Here is a 19,581-nt window from a genome sequence, read left to right as displayed (position 1 = left end):
GGACACGGCGTAAATCACATTTCTGGCTAAGTTTTACTAAACTGCACAAAATGCTGGAACAATTGAGGCTTGCAAGCCAACATCATTATATGGGCACTGAATCTATTGTAATGCAAACTAAGGTCACGAAAGGCAACTTCCTGGAGCGATGAGAGTTAACTTCACCAAATAAAATCAGCACATGTTAATTATTCAGTAGGAGAGTTGAAATGGAGAATAGTCACACCATAGCGCATGTAAAAAAATCACTGAAAGTTGCAAATTGACACTAATGCGTTTCAACCGCTGACAAGATTTCGTGAAGCAGAATCTATAAATACTCTGCAGCCGGTTTTAGAGCAGGAAATAGCATTGGTTACTCCGCAAAGTAGGCGCTGTTTGTGTTTTCAAAATAAACTCAGGTATCACCTAAGGGAACTTACAGTGTTACTCACGTAAATATTTTGAACTCATTTGAACATTTACGGTGCGGTTTGGTTTGGTTTGAGATAGGTATAGTGCAAAAGCGTCATTATTTGTAATGAGATGGCAAGGTGTTTAGTCTGTGGTGATGCAAGTTTTGACAGATAAAGCTTAACTCAAGAATAGGAAAGTTTGATACTTTATTATTGTTTGGACGACGTGTTAATTATAGCATCATTAGTCAGGACAGCTTATCGAAGTGACAAAGCAGTCATGGCCACAACAGTTAAGAAAACGAGGAAATATTCCGCATTATTTGCTTTTCATGTTAAAATATTGAAATATTATTTGCGTTTTCACCAAATAAGTGAGTTGATAAATATGGATTCATGTCAAGGTTACAATAACATTATTATGAACCAGAAGTTTTAAAGACTTTCTGTGAACAACTGAAATTAGCGATGTTTTCATCCCCCGATTCAACAAAGAAATATTTAAAAAAAAAATAGATCGATCCACAGACAAACATTTGAACGCATTGAGACAAAAACAAACTCCATCCCTAGGAGAAAGGTTTCATGCAAATTGGCTTACAGCTCTGCGGTCGCCAATTCCTGACCAAGCACCTGGCAGATTTAAGATTGCTTAATTGCGTTACAGTTTCTGACACCTAATGCACACGAGCCACTTAATCCATGCATAACAGAAAGTAAGTTTGCTTCGAATAGCAGAAAAAACCTTCGCAAATGTATCAACCTCTCTAAAACACTTACTTGGATGAAATACAGCGGGGATTTACTTTGAAACCTTTTTATCATGTGGATGTAGAGTGTTAATTTAGCACAAAATCGTATAATATTATTCCACAGGATTACAGCAAGACGTTTTTATATTAAACAAACTATTCCCCGCATCAACAATTGCGTCACGTAAGTTTTAGGTTGGGACAAATAATAATGCTTAAAAATTTATCCGACGAACCAATTAAACCCCGCTGCACCGAAATCGTTCGCACAAAACCAATGCGTGGCCGCCTAAACGCTTTACCTGAGCTTTAAAGCAATTACTTGCGGTTGAAGCATCGATGGCGCAAAACGATTTTCCATCAAAGCCAATCTAAATGGAATTAGCTTCTTGAGAGTGAACCAACTGGATCGCTTCCACTCTTACACACAAAACTGTTGTGGGATTAAAATTTCGACTCAACCAAAACGCGACATACGGGTTTGAATGTGATGTTTTAATGCTGCTTGTGGTCATGCAATGTTCTATAGCAGGTTAGCATTAGCGCGTTTGTTTTGTATTTCGCAATCACGATTTTTGTTGTGAGATAAGCGGTGAGGCAACAAAAAGCCTGAGCAACAGATACGGACAACATTTTTTTTGCTGGAATTTATGTCCTCGGATATAAAAACCAATTGTTTGTAAACTTGGCCCAATCACTTAAAAATATTTACAGTTTTCGGTCCGAACAAAGTGAACAGCGTTACGTTATGACGACACAGAGACAAAACAATTAAGCAGTTCCATTACAACAAGGCAAGGCAGGTCACATGGCAATCGTTCTTTTATCAGTTTCTAATCGTATTGCGCAAGTGACAGTGGCCAGAGCACAGGGCAGCGGCTTAGATAAAACGTCCATTGTATACGAACGCCTTTTAACAAACGCCAGATGGGATGTCTTGCGATGTAAAGCGGAAAAATGTTTAAAATTTCTACGTAATGGCAGATGTTACCGATTTTCATTAATTTTTATGTTAGTTAATATAATGTTGAGTTGTTTCGCGGCTTAAGAAGTTGAAATTGTCTCAAGATCTTTGTGAAACATGTAGAAAATACGTCAACTGTTTTGTGCGAAGTTGATTTGAACAAAACTGTGTAACTGCTAAAGATATCTTGTTAAAATGTGGCGGTAATTGTTCATTACCGGAGTTCGGTTTAAGTAGAGGTGAACAACTCAAGGCGCGAATGCCAAGTTTGCAATCAGGTTTCAAGAAGACATCACCCCATAAAAAGGTCACACAACTGCTTGGCACGGGAAAGTAGCGCACAGCAAATCCAGCTGTATTTTTTCTAACTTAAAGGAAGGTTAATGCCATGGAAAGTTAATTGCTTGAAACGAATCAAACCGGACCTTTTAACTTTCAAGTAGAAAAGCAACCGATGTTGAAACAGAAGGGTTTAAGTTAATGAACCCGCTGACGTAAACATGACAAGTTAGGTGCCAAGTGCGCGGCTCCAAAGCAAACTCGCCGAACCAGACGTGTTTCCCACAGGGATTCAGCCGCAGTCAGACATCCAACGTCAACTACGTCATGTGTTGTCAAAGTACGATGTGTCGAAAACAATTCCAATGTCCTTTACCACACACTTAATCCCATGCCCTTAATACGAAGGAGCCGCGAACCCAGGCAGTGATTCATAATTCAGATATTGTTGCAGTCTTAGAAGCGGTGAAAGTATAATTACGTCGGCGTGCGGTGGAAGCTACCGGGTTGATTGAAAGGAGAACGAATAAAGTAAGTCTCGCCTCTTTAAGTGTTGTGTGGGAAAGTAAGTCTGCAACGTGTTTTCAGTAAAACTTATTTAAATCACCGGATTTTACCAGAGAATGTTTAGTTTATATCTCAGATAGTCAGTATAAATCCCCCACATTTGTTCAGGGCGATAGGAAAATAAGTAAAGTTGTTTGTTCTCAATTTGGATTTAGTCAATATTACTAATTTATGCCCGCAATGCAAGGATCAAACTGTGTCAAAGACCACTTAAAAGTTGACGCAAATGTAGTGGTCGCATTTCAAATGTTTGGAGAAATTGCGAGAAATCGTCATGGTTTTGCGACTGATAAACTAGAGGTTAAACTGAAGGTCATGGATAGATTTAAGAGACCAGGCAAATACTTTCTTGCGGTATTGCTGCGTTGCATGACATGACACAGAAAACCCACGGAACGTGAACTTTTGGCGCAGAAAAATATATTTGTTGCAGGAACTGCTTTGGGTTAAACGCGAGTATGTGCAACATACATGCTTTCAGAGAGAGATGTCGTCTTCGAATCAACGTTTTGAAATTAATCGAATTTCAAACCGCAACAATGATTTACAATCAATAAAGGTTTCTTTGTGGAAACAAAAACCACGTTGGCCAGAGGGCTAGAACCAAACTGAACCCGATCGATTTAATAAAAAAAACGTCTTAAAATTACTGAGGAGTTAGTTGGAGTTGGAGTTATCTGTAATATCATCTTGAGAAATATAACGCACCAGTGACGTTTCAGCCACCCGTGACCCGAAACCAGCTGAAGCAGATAGGTGAGAAATTAGAAGGATGGAAAACTGTGTAAATGTGGATAGAATTGTTTAGTCAGAGAGACAAGCATATAAGCTTCTATGTATTATGCAGAAACATAACAATCAATTCGGGTGGCGGCTGCTGACCTTGTAGAGCCTTCAGCAGCAGTAAGGCGGGGTTTATGTGAACCTGTATCTTTACCTGCTGAGTTTATCTGTTGCTTTTGCTTCAGGCGCAGTTACTGCTAGTGAGGGTTGGACGAAACACATAATATTTTTCTCAACAAATTGGTAAAAGTTGTATCTTCTTATACACGATTACGATCTGTGCAGCTGCAATGATTCCAACTTCGTCAAACTTCCTGTGTGCTGTGCTGGTTTTGAAACTTGTCGCCAACTTCAGTGCAGACGGGAGCCGCCGTTGTCAACCATTTGAATACAAATGCAAGAAGTCGGGAAAATGCATCAAACGACAACATGTGGGTTCACATAAATAAGCATTGAGCCAACAATATGAACTATGTGAGCTGCATACAGGTGGCCACTGTTTCAACCAATGTCTCATCAACGGATGACGGTGGATAATCACCACAAAGTGGAATTCTTTACTTGGCCGTTTGGCCGGAAAGATTGTTGCACAGTGACCAAGCTGTGCTGATGAGACTTGATGGTTGAAACAGTGGCCCAGTTTGCAGCATAAAAATATAGGTCATATTTTGGACTGAACAACTTTCAAGATACAGGGCCGTGTATATAACAACACACATAACACCTATATGTGCTTTGCGTTCAGGTCTTGAACGACTTCCCCAGTTGTGGAGTTGATGACGGTAGCGACGAAGGGGTTTCCCCGCTTAAAAGGTGTCATCCACAGACCGAATTCAGATGCAGAAAAAGTGGCCAATGCATATCGAGAAAGTTTATCAACGTGGCGGTAAGGAGGAGGTGTTTTCACATGCAATTCTCCACGAAGTTGTGTTGCGCACCTATCCCCATTTCGGAATATATCAATTATTGCATCACAGATAAGTTTACAATCACACAACCTGCGTTTGCCAGACAGCGAGGCAGAATTTGACAACAAATACGTATTGCAAATATTGTTACATTGTTTTTCTGCAACGATGCAATCTGTCACGAATATCTTGCAAGGAGGAACGTGACCCGGTTGTCATCGTCGTCCGATCCACACTAAATTATTAATGAGATTGGAGTTTTACTTCATGTTAATGTTGCAAAAACCCATTCCCTTCAACACCACTACCTCTGTACAATACATTTGGTTATTTAGAAACAGACATTTCGATTTTTTGTTAACCCGCAGACCGCCGGTTGTGAAGATTACAGCGACACCGGTGGAATTGAAAACTTTCCTTGTGGAACTTACAATGAGTTTAGGTAAGTTGTATTGCTACCATGATAATCTTAACGCTAGTATTCAAGAAATGGCTTTGCATTACACAAGGCTGCGAGATAGGAAATCCGTGCTCTAGGATCTGCACATTGCATAAAACCCAACAAATACAAGAACGTTCCATATTTTCATATCTCAGGATTTCGCAGTATTCGAACCCTTAACCCTCGGTTAACCAACTCAAATCTCACAACTTATTTTCCAACAGATGTTTGTCTGGCAATTGTTTGCCGCGCTACGTCGTCAACAACAAGGTGCACGAATGCTTCGACGGATCGGATGAGGGGATTCCCGGAGGAATACAGTGCCACCAAGCGGCGGAATACAAATGCGCTGACGGAGGGAGATGCATCATGCGTCACAAGGTTTACCATAAAGTTGTGTTAAGCCCACAGCCATATCATTTTAAAGGGCTCTCCCAGCACCGTATATTGTTGCCTAGAGCCAGATTGAAGATGATCGAGATATTTGTACTGTGATAAATACGAGCGTTGTGACTGCAAACTGTGTTTCACGCACATTTGTCAACAATTTAACACAAGAAATCTTTCATTATTCCATCAAAATGGCAACAATTGTTTACAAATATTTTTACGTTGCACACGCAAGCAGATTCGCCAGGGAAGAGCGCGAAAATATTTCTGTTGCAGGTTTTGGACGGCATGAAAGACTGCCCTGGAGGAGACGACGAACTCAAGACTTCAATGATCGACCCTTGTGCGCCATCTACCGGAGAGTTTCGATGTGGAAGTGGAAGATGCATCCCGAGGTGGATGGTGGGTGATGACATCCCACAATGCCGTCCCACGATAGATTCCGAGGATGAAGTTTTTGGGTGGGTTTCTTAACTATTTTTGCACGAATTCCTGTTGTGAAAGTGGACATTTGGTTGCAAAAACAGGATTACAAATAACCGCAAAAACGGAATATTCTGTGCCTGGCTAGTTTACCACCCAGTCCAGTGCTACAGTCGCCAGCTGCACTGATGTTTTATGAGACCTTAAAGGTTGAATGGCTTTTTTGCTTCAATACGACAAAGGATGTTGCAGCAAAACTAATATTGACAAAACTTAGATCCCGGAACATAAATTTATCTGAAAACCTTATGACGCCCGGTATGTCTTTCAGAGCCATACCACAATGCAACGCAAGCAGTGAGTTCACGTGCGGACAGAACGGAACCTCACCAGGTGTAACTCAATGCATTCCAATTTCATGGGTCAACGACGGTCTTGAACAATGCGCGGATGGAACGGATGAGCGCGTAGCCACGTTAAACTGCACTTCGGATGACTGGGCGTGCGACGACCAGACCAAGTGTATATCGCGGAAAAACGTAAGGTTTTGTTTGTACTTAAACTGCAGAGAGGGCTTAGCTTTAAATGCATATTGCATGACGTATTTTAAAGATAATCGAAGTGTATAAGCATTGGAGCCAATAATGTTTTTATAGTGAGCTGCATACAGGGCCACTGTTCCTACCTTTTTTAAGATCAGTGCAGTTTACAACGATCTTGTCAGTTAAATAGTCGGCAAGACTTCCTTCCACTTTGTGGTGACTGTACAGCCATAAACCATTGGGCACACCATAGCTGCACTATTGAAACATATTAGGTCGAAACAATGGCCCTGACTGCCGCTCACAATATGAATAAATCAAACTGTTCGACAAATCTACTGTTAGTTATTTAAATCGGTTTAATTTTGCAGCTTTGTGATGGAATTTTGGACTGTGACGATTGTAGTGACGAAACCGATCCGATAAATTGCGAAAACAATACAAGTCGATTCTTTAAATGTTCAAACCCGAAAGGAATCGGGGAAATCTTCAGGTAAAGCAAAACTAAAACGAGTCGATTTTTGATGTCAAGCCGGGACTGACGCACAAAGTTAGACTCAAATACAAAAAATGACCGATAATTTTCTGTAGTCCTGATGGGGTTAAAAGGTCCCACTGCATTTACCGATCCTACTTCTGCGACGGTGTAGTCGACTGCGCTGACGGAAGTGACGAAATACAATCTGGGGAGGGATTCAAATGTCGGATCACGAACGCCAAGTCAGGTTGTTATCGACAAATAATATCGCACCATGAAAAATCGATTAGCTGTACCTTCTACCTGCGTAACAAGCGAGTCTTTCCTATTGGTAATCATACACTAAAAGCTGCTTAAACTTTCCAGACATTGTAAGATAATATCTGTAACCACTGGGAATACCGGATTTCTTTTACAGTTACTCTAAGGTACCAAAAGAAACATGGCCACGACACAGCGTAATAATGGTTTGAATCAGTGGTTCTATAACTGTGCGTGTAACCGCAGATGCGATCCAGATATTTCCAAATGAGAACCACGGGTTTAAATCACAGCAAATACAAACAACGTTGACGGGGAAATTAGCTAGTGGCCCTCGGCAGGATACTTAAACACCGCGCAGACGTAAAAATTAAAGTTCAAACGTTTCAGGACACACTGACATCTGCGTTCTCCCTTCACAACTGATAAACGATGACGTCACCGATTGTGACGACGGGTCCGATGAGTTACGCAACACTGCGTCACAAAGCGGAAGTTTCTGTCTCAGCGACCCTAGCGGTGAAAGTGGGTCAACTATTCTGAAAACACAACTGTGTGACGGAGTATTCGACTGTAACGACCTCACCGATGAATGCCTTTGTCACGTAATAAGAGGAAATGGCGCGAAACTCGTTTGCGACAACTTATGCCTTTATGACCTCACAGCAGAGCCTTGTGTTAAATGCAAAGGAGGATTTTTACAATGCGAAATGGGCGGGAAAGAAATATGCGTGCCAATATCTTCAGTAAGTTGTCTTTGCACAATAAATAACTAGGGGATTTGCAATTGAAAGATAACTTTTTCCTGGTATGGAATTATATTCAAATTGCTAAATTACATAAATCGCAAGCACTGAAGAACAGTGAAATATATTTAAGATATGCGATGGCGTTCACGACTGCAACAACGGAAGTGACGAAACAGCTTGCCACTATGACGCTACCTCCTTCCAAGACCGCAATGACGTCATGCCTTATAGCTGCCCTCTGACGTCAGAGTTGAAATATTTCGCCCAAACTCACTATCGCGAGGTTCCGAGGGAGGCGAAGCGGTGTGACGGAATACCGGAATGTTTCAACCTAAATGACGAGTGCGACGGCGTCATCGGTGACGTTATGTGCCCGCACGTGAGCGAAATGCCTCCGTTCTGTGAGCACCTCGCCGATGTTTGGCTGTAAGTAACATAGGGTGTAGAATGGGGGGTGGCAAAGTTTGTGAAGCGTGTACATTGGCATGAATCCAACATAATGAATTCTGTGAAATGCATACAGATGGCCACTGTTTCGACCTTTGAGGTCCTAAGGTTAGTGCAGATTGGTATGATAAAGTGGAAGTATTTTTGCGGCCTTAGGTGGGCAACTTTGTCTATAATTACACCAAGTTGCGCTGATATGACGTCACGTAGTGGAAACAGTGGCCAACTGTCTGCACCTCACGACAATTGAAGCGTGTTTGGAAAAACTTTATGAACTAAAAACACTTATGTCTTTCAGGTGTGACAATGACACAAAACCTCTGCCACCCAAATATATTTGCGATGGTATGCCAGACTGCCAAGATGGAATTGACGAGAAATATTGTCACCACATGCGCTTCTATTGTGACGTCATTGCTTCGTCATCGGTACTACTGAAAAAATCCAGATAAATGCCGATGGTGGCAAAAGATGTAAATTAGAATGTTGATTTTTCCAGGACAGACGGAAGCTGTTGAGCATCCGACAGAATCAAGTGTGTGACGGTTTCGCGGACTGCGTTCATTGGACTGACGAAAAAAACTGCTCCAACCACTTTTACTGTCGTGATAAATTACCTCCTTATTTCGTCAATTTGTGAGTGTTTATGAATCCTTTTGTTCATGGGAAAGTTGGCGCAAACCTCTGATACACTTCTTGCCCAGGAACCAAGTTTTGGATGGCTTACCGGACTGCACAGATCGAAGCGACGAATGCCCAAACGATGATGAATTTACGGACGATCCGCTTTCTTCTAGAGATCAAATGATCAAACACAAACCGTTAAAGATCTGGATGCTGTTGATGGCTCTCGTCGCTATCGTCGGAAACCTCTGCGTGATTGTTTCAAGTGCTCGTAGAGTTTTTAAGTCAATGTTTGGAAGCGAAGCCAAGAAATGTTGTTCAGGGGTCAGAGGTGTGACTAAAATTTATTATCATCTCAAACCTTACAAAAAATTTGGATACGTAACGTTCGTTTGTGATATTGGCTTTGATATGCTACAAGTCTTCGTCATACCAACATCCATAGTTTACAATAAAACTTTAAAATCAAAATTTATCCGAATAACAAGAAACCATATAATAAACAATCCCATCTACAAAGCACATCCTCACTGCAAAGGGTTCCAACGTATTTTAAATGGAAGTCCACTTAAAGGCGCAAAATTATTATAAATTAAACTTACTATGTTTTCTAGGACAATCTGAATCATCCCCTGTTAGACCGATGAGCTCCCTGGCCAAGAGCAACGATATTTTGGTGTTAAACTTAGCAGTCGCCGACTTGCTCACTGGATTTTACTTGGTAATTTTTCTTGTTTTCAGCTCGGGAGTAGCTTTAAATCAGTTCAAAACGCTTGGGTTATTAGCACAAAAGTTAGGCCGACTACGACGAGTTGGACTCACTAGCACGACAGGTATATTCAATAACACAAGTTCCAACGCTTTTTTCCACGCAGCTTCTCATTGCGGTAAAATCCCAAGGATTATCTCGCTTCTACTGCGTCCACCAGTTGGCGTGGCGGAGCAGCGACCAGTGCAACAACTTGGGTGTTCTTGTTCTGACGTCATGCCAAGCTTCGGTCAGCGAAAAAGTTACGTTTTAATGTAAATGTGATAAATTAACACTTTCTGCTTCTGTGTAGATCGGAATGATGGTTATATTGACGACGTACAGACTTTACGCTGTTATCAAGCCATGGAGCGTGATGAAAATCCGCATCAAAGTCGTGATTGGTTGGATTGCAATCACGTGGGCCGTGGCGACCCTGTGGGGAATTCTTCCCATAACTTTGATGTTAGAAGACGCCTTTGTGACGTCATCGATCATTTCAAACAAAGATCGCCACCAGGGTGCGCTTTATTTTCCTGATCTCTCCGTGACAAAAAGTCAACTTGGGGAATTTGTGCGGAAAGCTTGTTTGCTTGTTGTAAAGAACGGGACAAACGAAAAGGTATCATTTTGTTTCTATGGTATTGTGTTATGATTATACATATATACAGGAAAACGACCAAACGCAAACTCAGGTCGCCTTAAACAAGTTCCTGAAATAGTTTCGCACTGGTTTAACCCTTTATATACATTGTATATATTTCTATGTAAATTCAACACTTCATGTAGAAATACACATAGTGATACCGTGCGCAATGAACAACCTGCCAGGCGACCTTGGTTCGAACTAATCCAAATTAGTTTAATATTCTGCTAACAAGTACATACATTGCATTTACTATTTCGCAACAGATTTGTAACGACACCGGAGCTGACTCAAGTTGGCACCAACTCCGCGAAGCGTCCGAACATTTGGTGCCAGGGTTGTTGACCAACAAGACGATCGGCTATTACGGAGCGCACGGCGTCTGTCTACCTAGTTTTTTCCACACAAACTCGACAGGGGGCACTATCTATACCTTGGTGCTTATGGCTTTCAACTTTGTCGCATTCGCCTACATTGCTATTGCCTACGTATGTGTATGGCGCAAGTCCTCGGGTCCCAAAAACAGTGATTCCGCAGGGAACGAAGCAAGCGAAGGCCACAAGCGGAAAAAAACGGCGTCGGCGAAACGAGTTGGCGAAATGCATAAACGGATTTTCCGCCTCATTCTCACCGACTTCATCTGCTGGGTCCCGGTATGCATTCTCTCTTTCTGCGGGATCGCGGGGATCCAAATTCCGCCGGTTGTTTACTCCCTAACCGCAGCTATTCTCCTGCCGCTCAACAGCGCCTTGAATCCAGTCTTATATTCTGACGTCGTACAGACAGTGTCACGTGCTATTGTGCAAAGAGCTCGATTCGTGATCACTGGTTCGATAAGAAGAAGAAAGGCGTCCTTCCCTTTCACAAGTGAAAAATCAAACAGTTTGTCGAACCTGCGGCGCGCCTCGTTGAAACCGGAGCAGATAAACAACTCAACACCGCAAGTTTCCTCGCCAGCTCCATCTAGCGGATCGTTCCGGGAAAGATTATTGACTTTGGTCACACCACGTGGTCGTGACAACCACGAGACAACAGCAATGCGAACCCAAATGTCAGAAATCGAGACGAGTCACGTGCAGACACGTCACATCGTAGCAACCAATCAGCAACCAGCAGCCACAATGGAAGCTCTGATTAAAAAGACAACCACACTTTAACCACACCAAGATGTAACTTACAACACAAATGCATGAATTGTTCAATGCTAGTTTTCCGTCAGTATATTTAAGGCACGGCCTTGGCTGCGATGCCAGTGAACTTTATGTTCAAAGTACCAGTGCTGAGATTGCCAAGAATAAAGTGTGAAGTGGGCTTACAATGCAATTGCATGGAATACTTCTGTATTTATGTACGTACATTTGTCCGCGTTTTACATTAAAGTAATGTATTAATCGGATCTTTGCTGTTAAACATAAAAACGTTTCAAAAAGTATGATTTGTTTTTAAAAAGGTGTTTAGTTACTTAAAAACAGCTCCACTGAACAGACCAACCCAGTTGGCATAAGGATAATTATAAAATTGCTGTGTTTAGAAAACTGTTTAAACCAGCGGTGCACAACCTGCGGACGCTATTTTTTGCGGCCGTGCACGTTTATATCAAAATATATGCATTGGCGGCCGTCGTTGCTTCTGAACTTGTTTTTAAAGCGGTCGCAAGAGTTAAGCTTTTAATTAGGCCCATTTCCATTTCCGCGTTATACACATTCGTTCGCTGTAGCGAGTAGTAACTGGTGCAGCCACCGCAACCGAGACAAAGCGCAACAATACGGATGGTGACGTCATAAAACATTAATAGCATATCGGTGAATTGCCATGTAAGCATGTACAGTTGTCGAAAAGCTAAACAGTGGAATCACTCAGCCATGTCGCTGAAAAGCAAAAGGTTGTTAAAACAAGAGAAAAGGGCGTTTAATCCCAAATTGGAAGTGGATTATTTTATGATGGAGACGTGAACCTAGAGTGCAAGAACAAGGCAGCCAATGAATAATTCGACATTTCATTACATTGTAATGTACGTAATTTGGCAAATGTAAATAATAAATAGTGTACATTTTTCAGGTATGGAATCATTTCCATTCCTTTCTAATAATGCTCACGTCAACTTGTCGTAATTATCAGGAGTATATCGTTGGAAAATCAGTATATTCAGAGGCGGCCGTTAGCACACAGTGGTGTGTGTGTTGCGGCCGGCAATAGTAAAAAGGTTGTGCACCCCTGGTTTAAACAAACACAAAAAAGCCTTCTGTTCACTGTTTTTGTAATATGAAATTCAACTATAATACTATGATAAAGCGAATGTAAAAATATCAATTAAAAAGACCAATTTGAACGTAAAATTGCACTAATAATCATGCCAAATATTCATTTTTAAAAGCAAATTTGTTATATAGTGTTACAATGCATTTCTCACAACTAGGCTAAAGTCTTGACTCAAAACAAGGTGATCATTTCTTACCTCTGCAGCCTTCTCACAGCTTGCAATCAGCGTCAGCGCCACGCTGGTTGTTTTTCCAAAGGCATTCCAAACCTTCAAACTTGTTTAGGAACTGAGCACACATGAAATACCTCACTTACTTACAGTGGTTGTTAAACTGTTACAAAGTTACTGCAAAGCTAAGAAACTATGTTAATTGCTGCTACCTTTACTGGACCAACACTTACTGTCAGTGTAATTCTATTTTGACAAACGCCTTTATTACGTCACACAATTATTACGGTTGAGGATTTCTCTACTTGTTGAAACTGTTTAGAGAATGCAAAATAAGCAAAGACCATTACCAAAAAATTGGTTTATCTAATGTTAACAACGAAAGAATCGATATCAAATATTTTGTAATTTGTATGATTCTTAAATCCAGTCGGAGGACGTCATGCGTAACAACTAAGTGTCACGTGGTTGTGAGCGCAGCAGCTGATTGAAAATAAAATTCTGAAAAAATCTTAAGCGCCTCCACATTGGACTTTGTTGCAAACGAAGAAATTAAGCATCCGAAAGGTTACTTCAAACCAAAGTCTTGTGGATGGTTTAAGGTTTATTTAAGTAAACACGCGGTCCCATGAAAGTAAACTCCAATGGAGTAAACCTGGACTCTTTTAAGCAAGAATTGTTTGGGAATTTCCTTTTCATAATGTTATGACAGATCTCTAACAGCCCGGAATGTCAACTTTGATGATAAATGCCAACACATCTTTAAAAGAGTTGCCTGAAAGATTGACTTAAAAGTTTTACTAAGCAACTGTAGATACGGCATCGACAGCCTACCAGGGTGGCTTGGTTCACTGATCCAGTGTAGTCATCAGCTTGGGTGATAAATTGACAACTCCGCTATATACGTTCAATAACGATAACCCTAAAGTGATTTCAAGCTCGTTAACGACGTCCAGCTCAAAGAAACAACACCAAGAACCGATACCAGCAAAGTGAACACGGACAATACAATGGTCGTATACAGATTGACAAACAATGCAGCAACATGAAAGGCTTAAAGGTTGCAAGGATTTGCTCCTAATTAAACTTTTTATGTATCAGAATTCTAATCGCCTTTTTTAACTTTTAATGATGTCCATCTTACAATATCGTGAAGTGGGAAACCTATGTACACTCCATCCATGGTTCATGATATGTTGTATTGTTGTATATGATGCGTTTTGAATGTTTTCGGTATTTTTTGGTTTCAAAAAGGAAAACACTTTCTATGTTACAATAAGAAGAGCGCATTGGCAAATTATTTGCTATTTTGTTGTTGTGCCTTTGTACTGAAACGATTTTTGTGTTAATTGAGACGAGAAAAAGTAATATTGTTGCAGCGTCTGAATCCCAATAGTGTATGTGGTGGAGAACGCCTTTTCTTCTGCAAATGCCATATTTGTATAAACGCCTACTTTGCTTCGTACTCATGAAGGAGTATTGGAATTAGATGTACTTGTATTGTTATTGCAGAAATTATTTCTTTGCTTTTTCTTCATAATCAATGTGCACTAGAAATTATACAAAACCCAACAGTTGCCAAGGCGATATTGAATTGGCGTGTTAATATTAGCGGATAATATATAGAACAAGGAAAGATTTGTTCTTTAATACTGGGTTATGGCTGGCACATAGACATCTTTTACATTGGCGTCATCAAATAACTCTAATGATTGTTTACATATTTTTTACTTCAAGACCAAAACGAATAACATATAATTTGGTTTGCACATTTATTACAAAAATTGTACTTCCTTTTTTTGTTCATATGCAATATTAAAAAAACAACTACGTCAGTATGGCGTCAACGTATCATTGGAATTTTTGATGAAGGCATTTGAGTTCTTGATGGTTGCTTTATACATGGAATTGTGTGGCTTCATATAGACATATCGCTTATTACAATTGACTTTTAGTCAGAATTGAATGAACCGAGTTGACGTTTTTGTTGCAATTCATCACTTCCCGGTTCGACTGAGGACGATTCTACATCAGAATATTATTTTACCGATGCTCGTGCCATTTTGCTACTACGTCATTTCGTTTATGACGTGTGAATGAGAAAGAACAGAACGATTTACATGAAAAAGAGATACAACGCGAATATTATCCATCATCTTCTTGTGATAAAACAGCGCCACTTCCTACTAAGACCGTGTGGGTTCAGGTAATTGGAATCTCAAACGATATGTTAAACTGTTTTGTTTTCTGTTCATGTTTTGATTCAGAATTATTGCAACACCATAAAAAATTACTCGCTATTGTTACGAAACAAAGAACAACTTTTGCGAAACAGCGTCGCGAGATAGTTTTGTCACGTGTTTTTATGACAGATATGTGAGTTCGTATATTCGCTTACTTTGGATTGAATTCACTTCCTTTCACAAAACTTAAGTAATTTCAGAAACACTGTCCGTTTTATAGATGTGGATACTTTTAAACTGGAAACATGACTTAACTTTATGTTAAAACATGGCCGACATACCAATTAAAACCGAGTTACTTTCCAACAAACACCTTATACAACTTTATCATCAAAATTTCATTTAAATCACATTTGCCTTTCGCTTAATTAGGAAGGGCGTTTATAAAATTTAAACAATTAAAACAACACACAATAAGAATATGCAGGCGCTAAAACACTAATGATACAGAAAAAGGATTTATGCAAGGAAACAAAATGGCGACTTTGTGTGATTAAACGCACACTTGTAGGTCTTTTCCGATACATGTACCCAGTAAAATCAAACTTTCTACAAATATTTTGCATATTTTGCACGAAGAGTTTCTTCAGGCATCAACACACACGACGCAGGAAAATACTTACAAAATATAAAACGCAAACTAGAATATTTTGGCGGTAAGTTAAGAAGGATGAGTATTTAAAGGTCAAAGGTCAGTTAGCTTAGAACATCAGTTAAGGGTTGTAGCGGGAATATGTGTGATAACTACGACGATTCTGCGTCATTTGAACTCATTTTGTTAAGGTTTGTGTCATAAAAAATCTCCCTAGTAACAAAATGATGCCGGTGCTGGTGTTTCCGTGCATGGTGACGAAATTTTGAGGGTTAAGGAATCGAATATTTTGTATTTTACCAATGTCAGGAAATTAGTGGTTACAACATAATTTTTATTCATATGCAATATTAAAAATACAGGTGCGTCAGTATGACGTCAATGAATCATTGGAATTTTTGATGAAGGCATTTGAGTTCGTTAAGGTTGTTTTATACATGGAATTGTGTGGCTTCATATAAACATAACGCTTATTACAATTAGTTTAGTCAGAATTGGATGAACCGAGTTGACGTTTTTGTTGCAATTCATCACTTCCCGGTTCGACTGAGTACGATTCTACATCAGAATATGATTTTACCGATGCCCGTGCCATTTTAATACTACGTCATTTCCTTTGTGACGTGTGAATGAGAAAGAACAGAACGAATTACATGAAAAGGAGATACAACGCGAATATTATCCATCATCTTCTTCTAATAAAACAGCGCCACTTCCTACTGAGACCGTGTGGGTTCAGGTTATTGGAATCTCACACGATATGTTCAGCTGTTTTGTTTTCTGTTCATGTTTTGATTCAGAATTATTGCAACACCATAAAAAATTAGTTGCTATTGTTACGAAACAAAGAACAACTGTTGCGAAACATTGTCGCGAGATAGTTTTATCACGTGTTTTTATGACAGATATGTGAGTTCTTATATTCGCTTACTTTGGATTAAATTCACTTCCTTTCACAAAACTTTAGTAATTTTAGAAACACTGTTCGTTTTATAGATGTGAATACTTTTAAACTGGAAACATCAACCAACTTTATGTTAAAACATGGCCGACATATCAATTAAAACCGAGTTACTTTCCAACAAACACCTTATACAACTTTATCATCAAAATTTCATTTAAATCACATTTGCCTTTCGTTTAATTAGGAAAGGCGTTTATAAAATTTGAACAACTAAAACAACACACAATTAGAATATGCTGGCGCTAAAACACTAATGATACAGAAGAAGGATTTATGCAAGGAAACAAAATGGCGACTTTGTGTGATTAAAGGCACACTTGGAGGTCTTTTCCGATACATGTAACCAGTAAAATCAAACTTTCCACAAATATTTTGCATATTTTGCACGAAGAGTTTCTTCACGCACCAACAAACACGACGCAGGAACATACTTACAAAATATAAAACGCAAACTAGAATATTTTGGCGGTAAGTTAAGAAGGATGAGTATTTAAAGGTCAAAGTTCAGTTAACTAAGAACAACAGTTAAGGGTTGTAGCGGGAATGTGTGTGATAACTACGGCGATTCTGCGTCATTTAAACTCATCCTGTTAAGGTATTGGGTCATAGAAAATCTCTCTAGTAATAAAATGAAGGCGGTGCTGGTGTTTGCGTGCATGGTGTCGAAATTTTGAGGGTTAAGGAATTGACTATTGGGTATTTTACCAATGGCAGGAAATTAGTGATTCGCCCACAACTTAACTTTTTATTAATATGCAATATTAAAAATACAGGTACGTCAGTATGACGTCAATGAATCATTTGAATTTTTGATGAAGGCATTTGAGTTCGTGAAGGTTGCTTTATACATGGAATTGTGTAGCTTCATATAGACATATCGCTTATTACAATTGACTTATAGTCAGAATTGGATAAACCGAGTTGACGTTTTTGTTGCAATTCATCACTTCCTGGTTCGACTGAGTACGATTCTACATCAGAATATGGTTTTACCGATGCCCGTGCCGTTTTAATACTACGTTATTTCGTTTATGACGTGGGAATGAGAAAGAACAGAACGATTTACATGAAAAAGAGATACAACGCGAATATTATCCAACATCTTCTCGTAATAAAACAGCGTCACTTCCTACTAAGACCGTGTGGGTTCAGGTTATTGGAATCTCACACGATATGTTAAACTGTTTTGTTTTCTGTTCATGTTTTGATTCAGAATTATTGCAACGCCATAAAAAATTACTTGCTATTGTTACGAAACAAAGAACAATGTTTACGAAACATTGTCGTAGGATAGTTTTGTCACGTGTTTTGATGACAGATATGTGAGTTCTTATATTCGCTTACTTTGGATTGAATTCACTTCCTTTCATAAAACTTTAGTAATTTCAGAAACACTGTTCGTTTTATAGATGTGAATACTTTTAAACTGGAAACATGACTCAACTTCATGTTAAAACATGGCCGACATACCAATTAAAACCGTGTTAGTTTGCAACAAACACCTTATACAACTTTATCATCAAAATTTCATCCAAACTACATTTGCTTTTTGCTTAATTAGGAAGGGCATTCATTAAATTTGAACGATTAAAACAACACACAATTAGGATTTGCAGGCGCTAAAACACTAATGATACTGAAAAAGGATTCATGCAAGGAAACAAAATGGCGACTTTGTGTGATTAAAGGCACACTTGGAGGTCTTTTCCGATCCATGTACCCAGTAAAAGAAAATTTGTTACAAATATTTTGCATATTTTGCACGAAGAGTTTCTTCACGCATTAACAAACACGACGCTGGAAAATATTTATAAAATATTAAACGCAAACTACAATATTTTGGCGTTAAGTTTAGAAGGAAATGTGTTTAAAGGTCAAAGGTCAGTTAGCCAAGAACAACAGTTAAGGGTTGTAGCGGGAATATGTGTGATAACTATGACGATTCTGCGTCATTCAAACTCATCCTGTTAAGGTATTGGGTCACAGAAAATCTCTCTAGTAATAAAATGATGCCGGTGCTGGTGTCTCCGTGCTTGGTGACGAAATTTTGAGGGTTGAGGAATTGAATGCTTTTATTTTACCAATGTCAGGAAAGTTATGCGAACTTATTTATGGAAGGAAACAAAATGGCGACTTAGTGTGATTAAAGTCACTTCATCACTTTCCGATTCGACTGAGGACGATTCTAAATCAGAATATGATTTTACCGATGCCCGTGCCATTTCACCATTATGTAAATTCTTTTAATTCTTTTAATTTAGCCTACAAGCATGTAATAGTTTAAGTTGTGCAATATAACTTACGTCAACTCAAAGATCAACTTTATAGTTTAATAACCAGCATTCAGTCATAGTGAAACACATCAATCTCTTTTCTAAGCTATGGATCGCCAACCTCTGTCATTTACTTTGTGACGCGGGAAAAAAGGAGCCACTTCCCATTGGATCACACCTATAAGAAACGAGTAGCCGTCGTTTTTACAACACATTAGATCGCGATAAGCAGTGACATTTCGGTTTTAATTGATCAGCAGAGGATTTAAGTCGGTTTTAGCGCAATGTTCAAAGCTTAGTGACATATTTGATATCATGCAAAAGCACATGGTTTTTGCAACATTTGACTCAACCATCGTATCTCTATGTTACCAAGGTATTAGATTTTTGCCGGGTTTAAAACATTGTCACTTTTTCACACATGGCAGGGTTCAGGTTATTGGAGAACTCACACCACCCGTGAAGTTGTTTTGTAATTCGTGTAGAGGGCGCGCGTTGGTTTGGATTGTTTTTCTATTTGGATTTTTTTTATCTGTAGTTAGCTGTTATTAGACGAACTTGTACGATTTTTTGTCACATATCACGAACTAATGTAAGAAGTATTTCGGTTATAGAAGGTTTTTTTGGCCATAAAAATGTTACAAAATTTAACATTTTCAGCCTAATAAAGAAAATCGTAAACA

General features: G+C 39.3%; 1 protein-coding gene across 1 annotated transcript; it reads left to right on the top strand.

Moving 5' to 3' along the window:
• The first annotated feature begins 3,954 nt into the window (after window positions 1–3,954).
• LOC145902485 (uncharacterized) lies at window positions 3,955–11,704 on the top strand. Its single transcript, XM_082990476.1, has 17 exons — window positions 3,955–4,171; window positions 4,486–4,626; window positions 5,017–5,090; window positions 5,315–5,471; window positions 5,757–5,941; window positions 6,235–6,442; window positions 6,817–6,938; window positions 7,037–7,170; window positions 7,575–7,930; window positions 8,064–8,359; window positions 8,679–8,808; window positions 8,880–9,016; window positions 9,085–9,335; window positions 9,619–9,725; window positions 9,880–10,002; window positions 10,066–10,374; window positions 10,665–11,704. Exons 1-17 carry the CDS (start codon window positions 4,031–4,033, stop codon window positions 11,553–11,555), a joined length of 3,762 nt encoding a protein of 1,253 aa, XP_082846602.1. The 5' UTR covers window positions 3,955–4,030; the 3' UTR covers window positions 11,556–11,704.
• Window positions 11,705–19,581: the final 7,877 nt, after the last annotated feature.

The sequence above is a fragment of the Ascidia mentula genome, chromosome 5, assembly GCF_947561715.1.
Source record: "Ascidia mentula chromosome 5, kaAscMent1.1, whole genome shotgun sequence".
NCBI lineage: Eukaryota > Metazoa > Chordata > Ascidiacea > Phlebobranchia > Ascidiidae > Ascidia > Ascidia mentula.
Note: the sequence above shows the minus strand (reverse complement) of the source record. Positions and strands in the feature narration are given on the sequence as shown.

Bases quoted from the DNA above. Each gene is read 5' to 3' on its own strand.
- LOC145902485 (XM_082990476.1), top strand. From the start codon at position 4,031: ATGATTCCAACTTCGTCAAACTTCCTGTGTGCTGTGCTGGTTTTGAAA. The intron at 5,472-5,756 runs GTTTACCATAAA...TTTCTGTTGCAG, and splicing joins GATGCATCATGCGTCACAAG to GTTTTGGACGGCATGAAAGA. The intron at 10,003-10,065 runs GTCAGCGAAAAA...GCTTCTGTGTAG, and splicing joins TGACGTCATGCCAAGCTTCG to ATCGGAATGATGGTTATATT.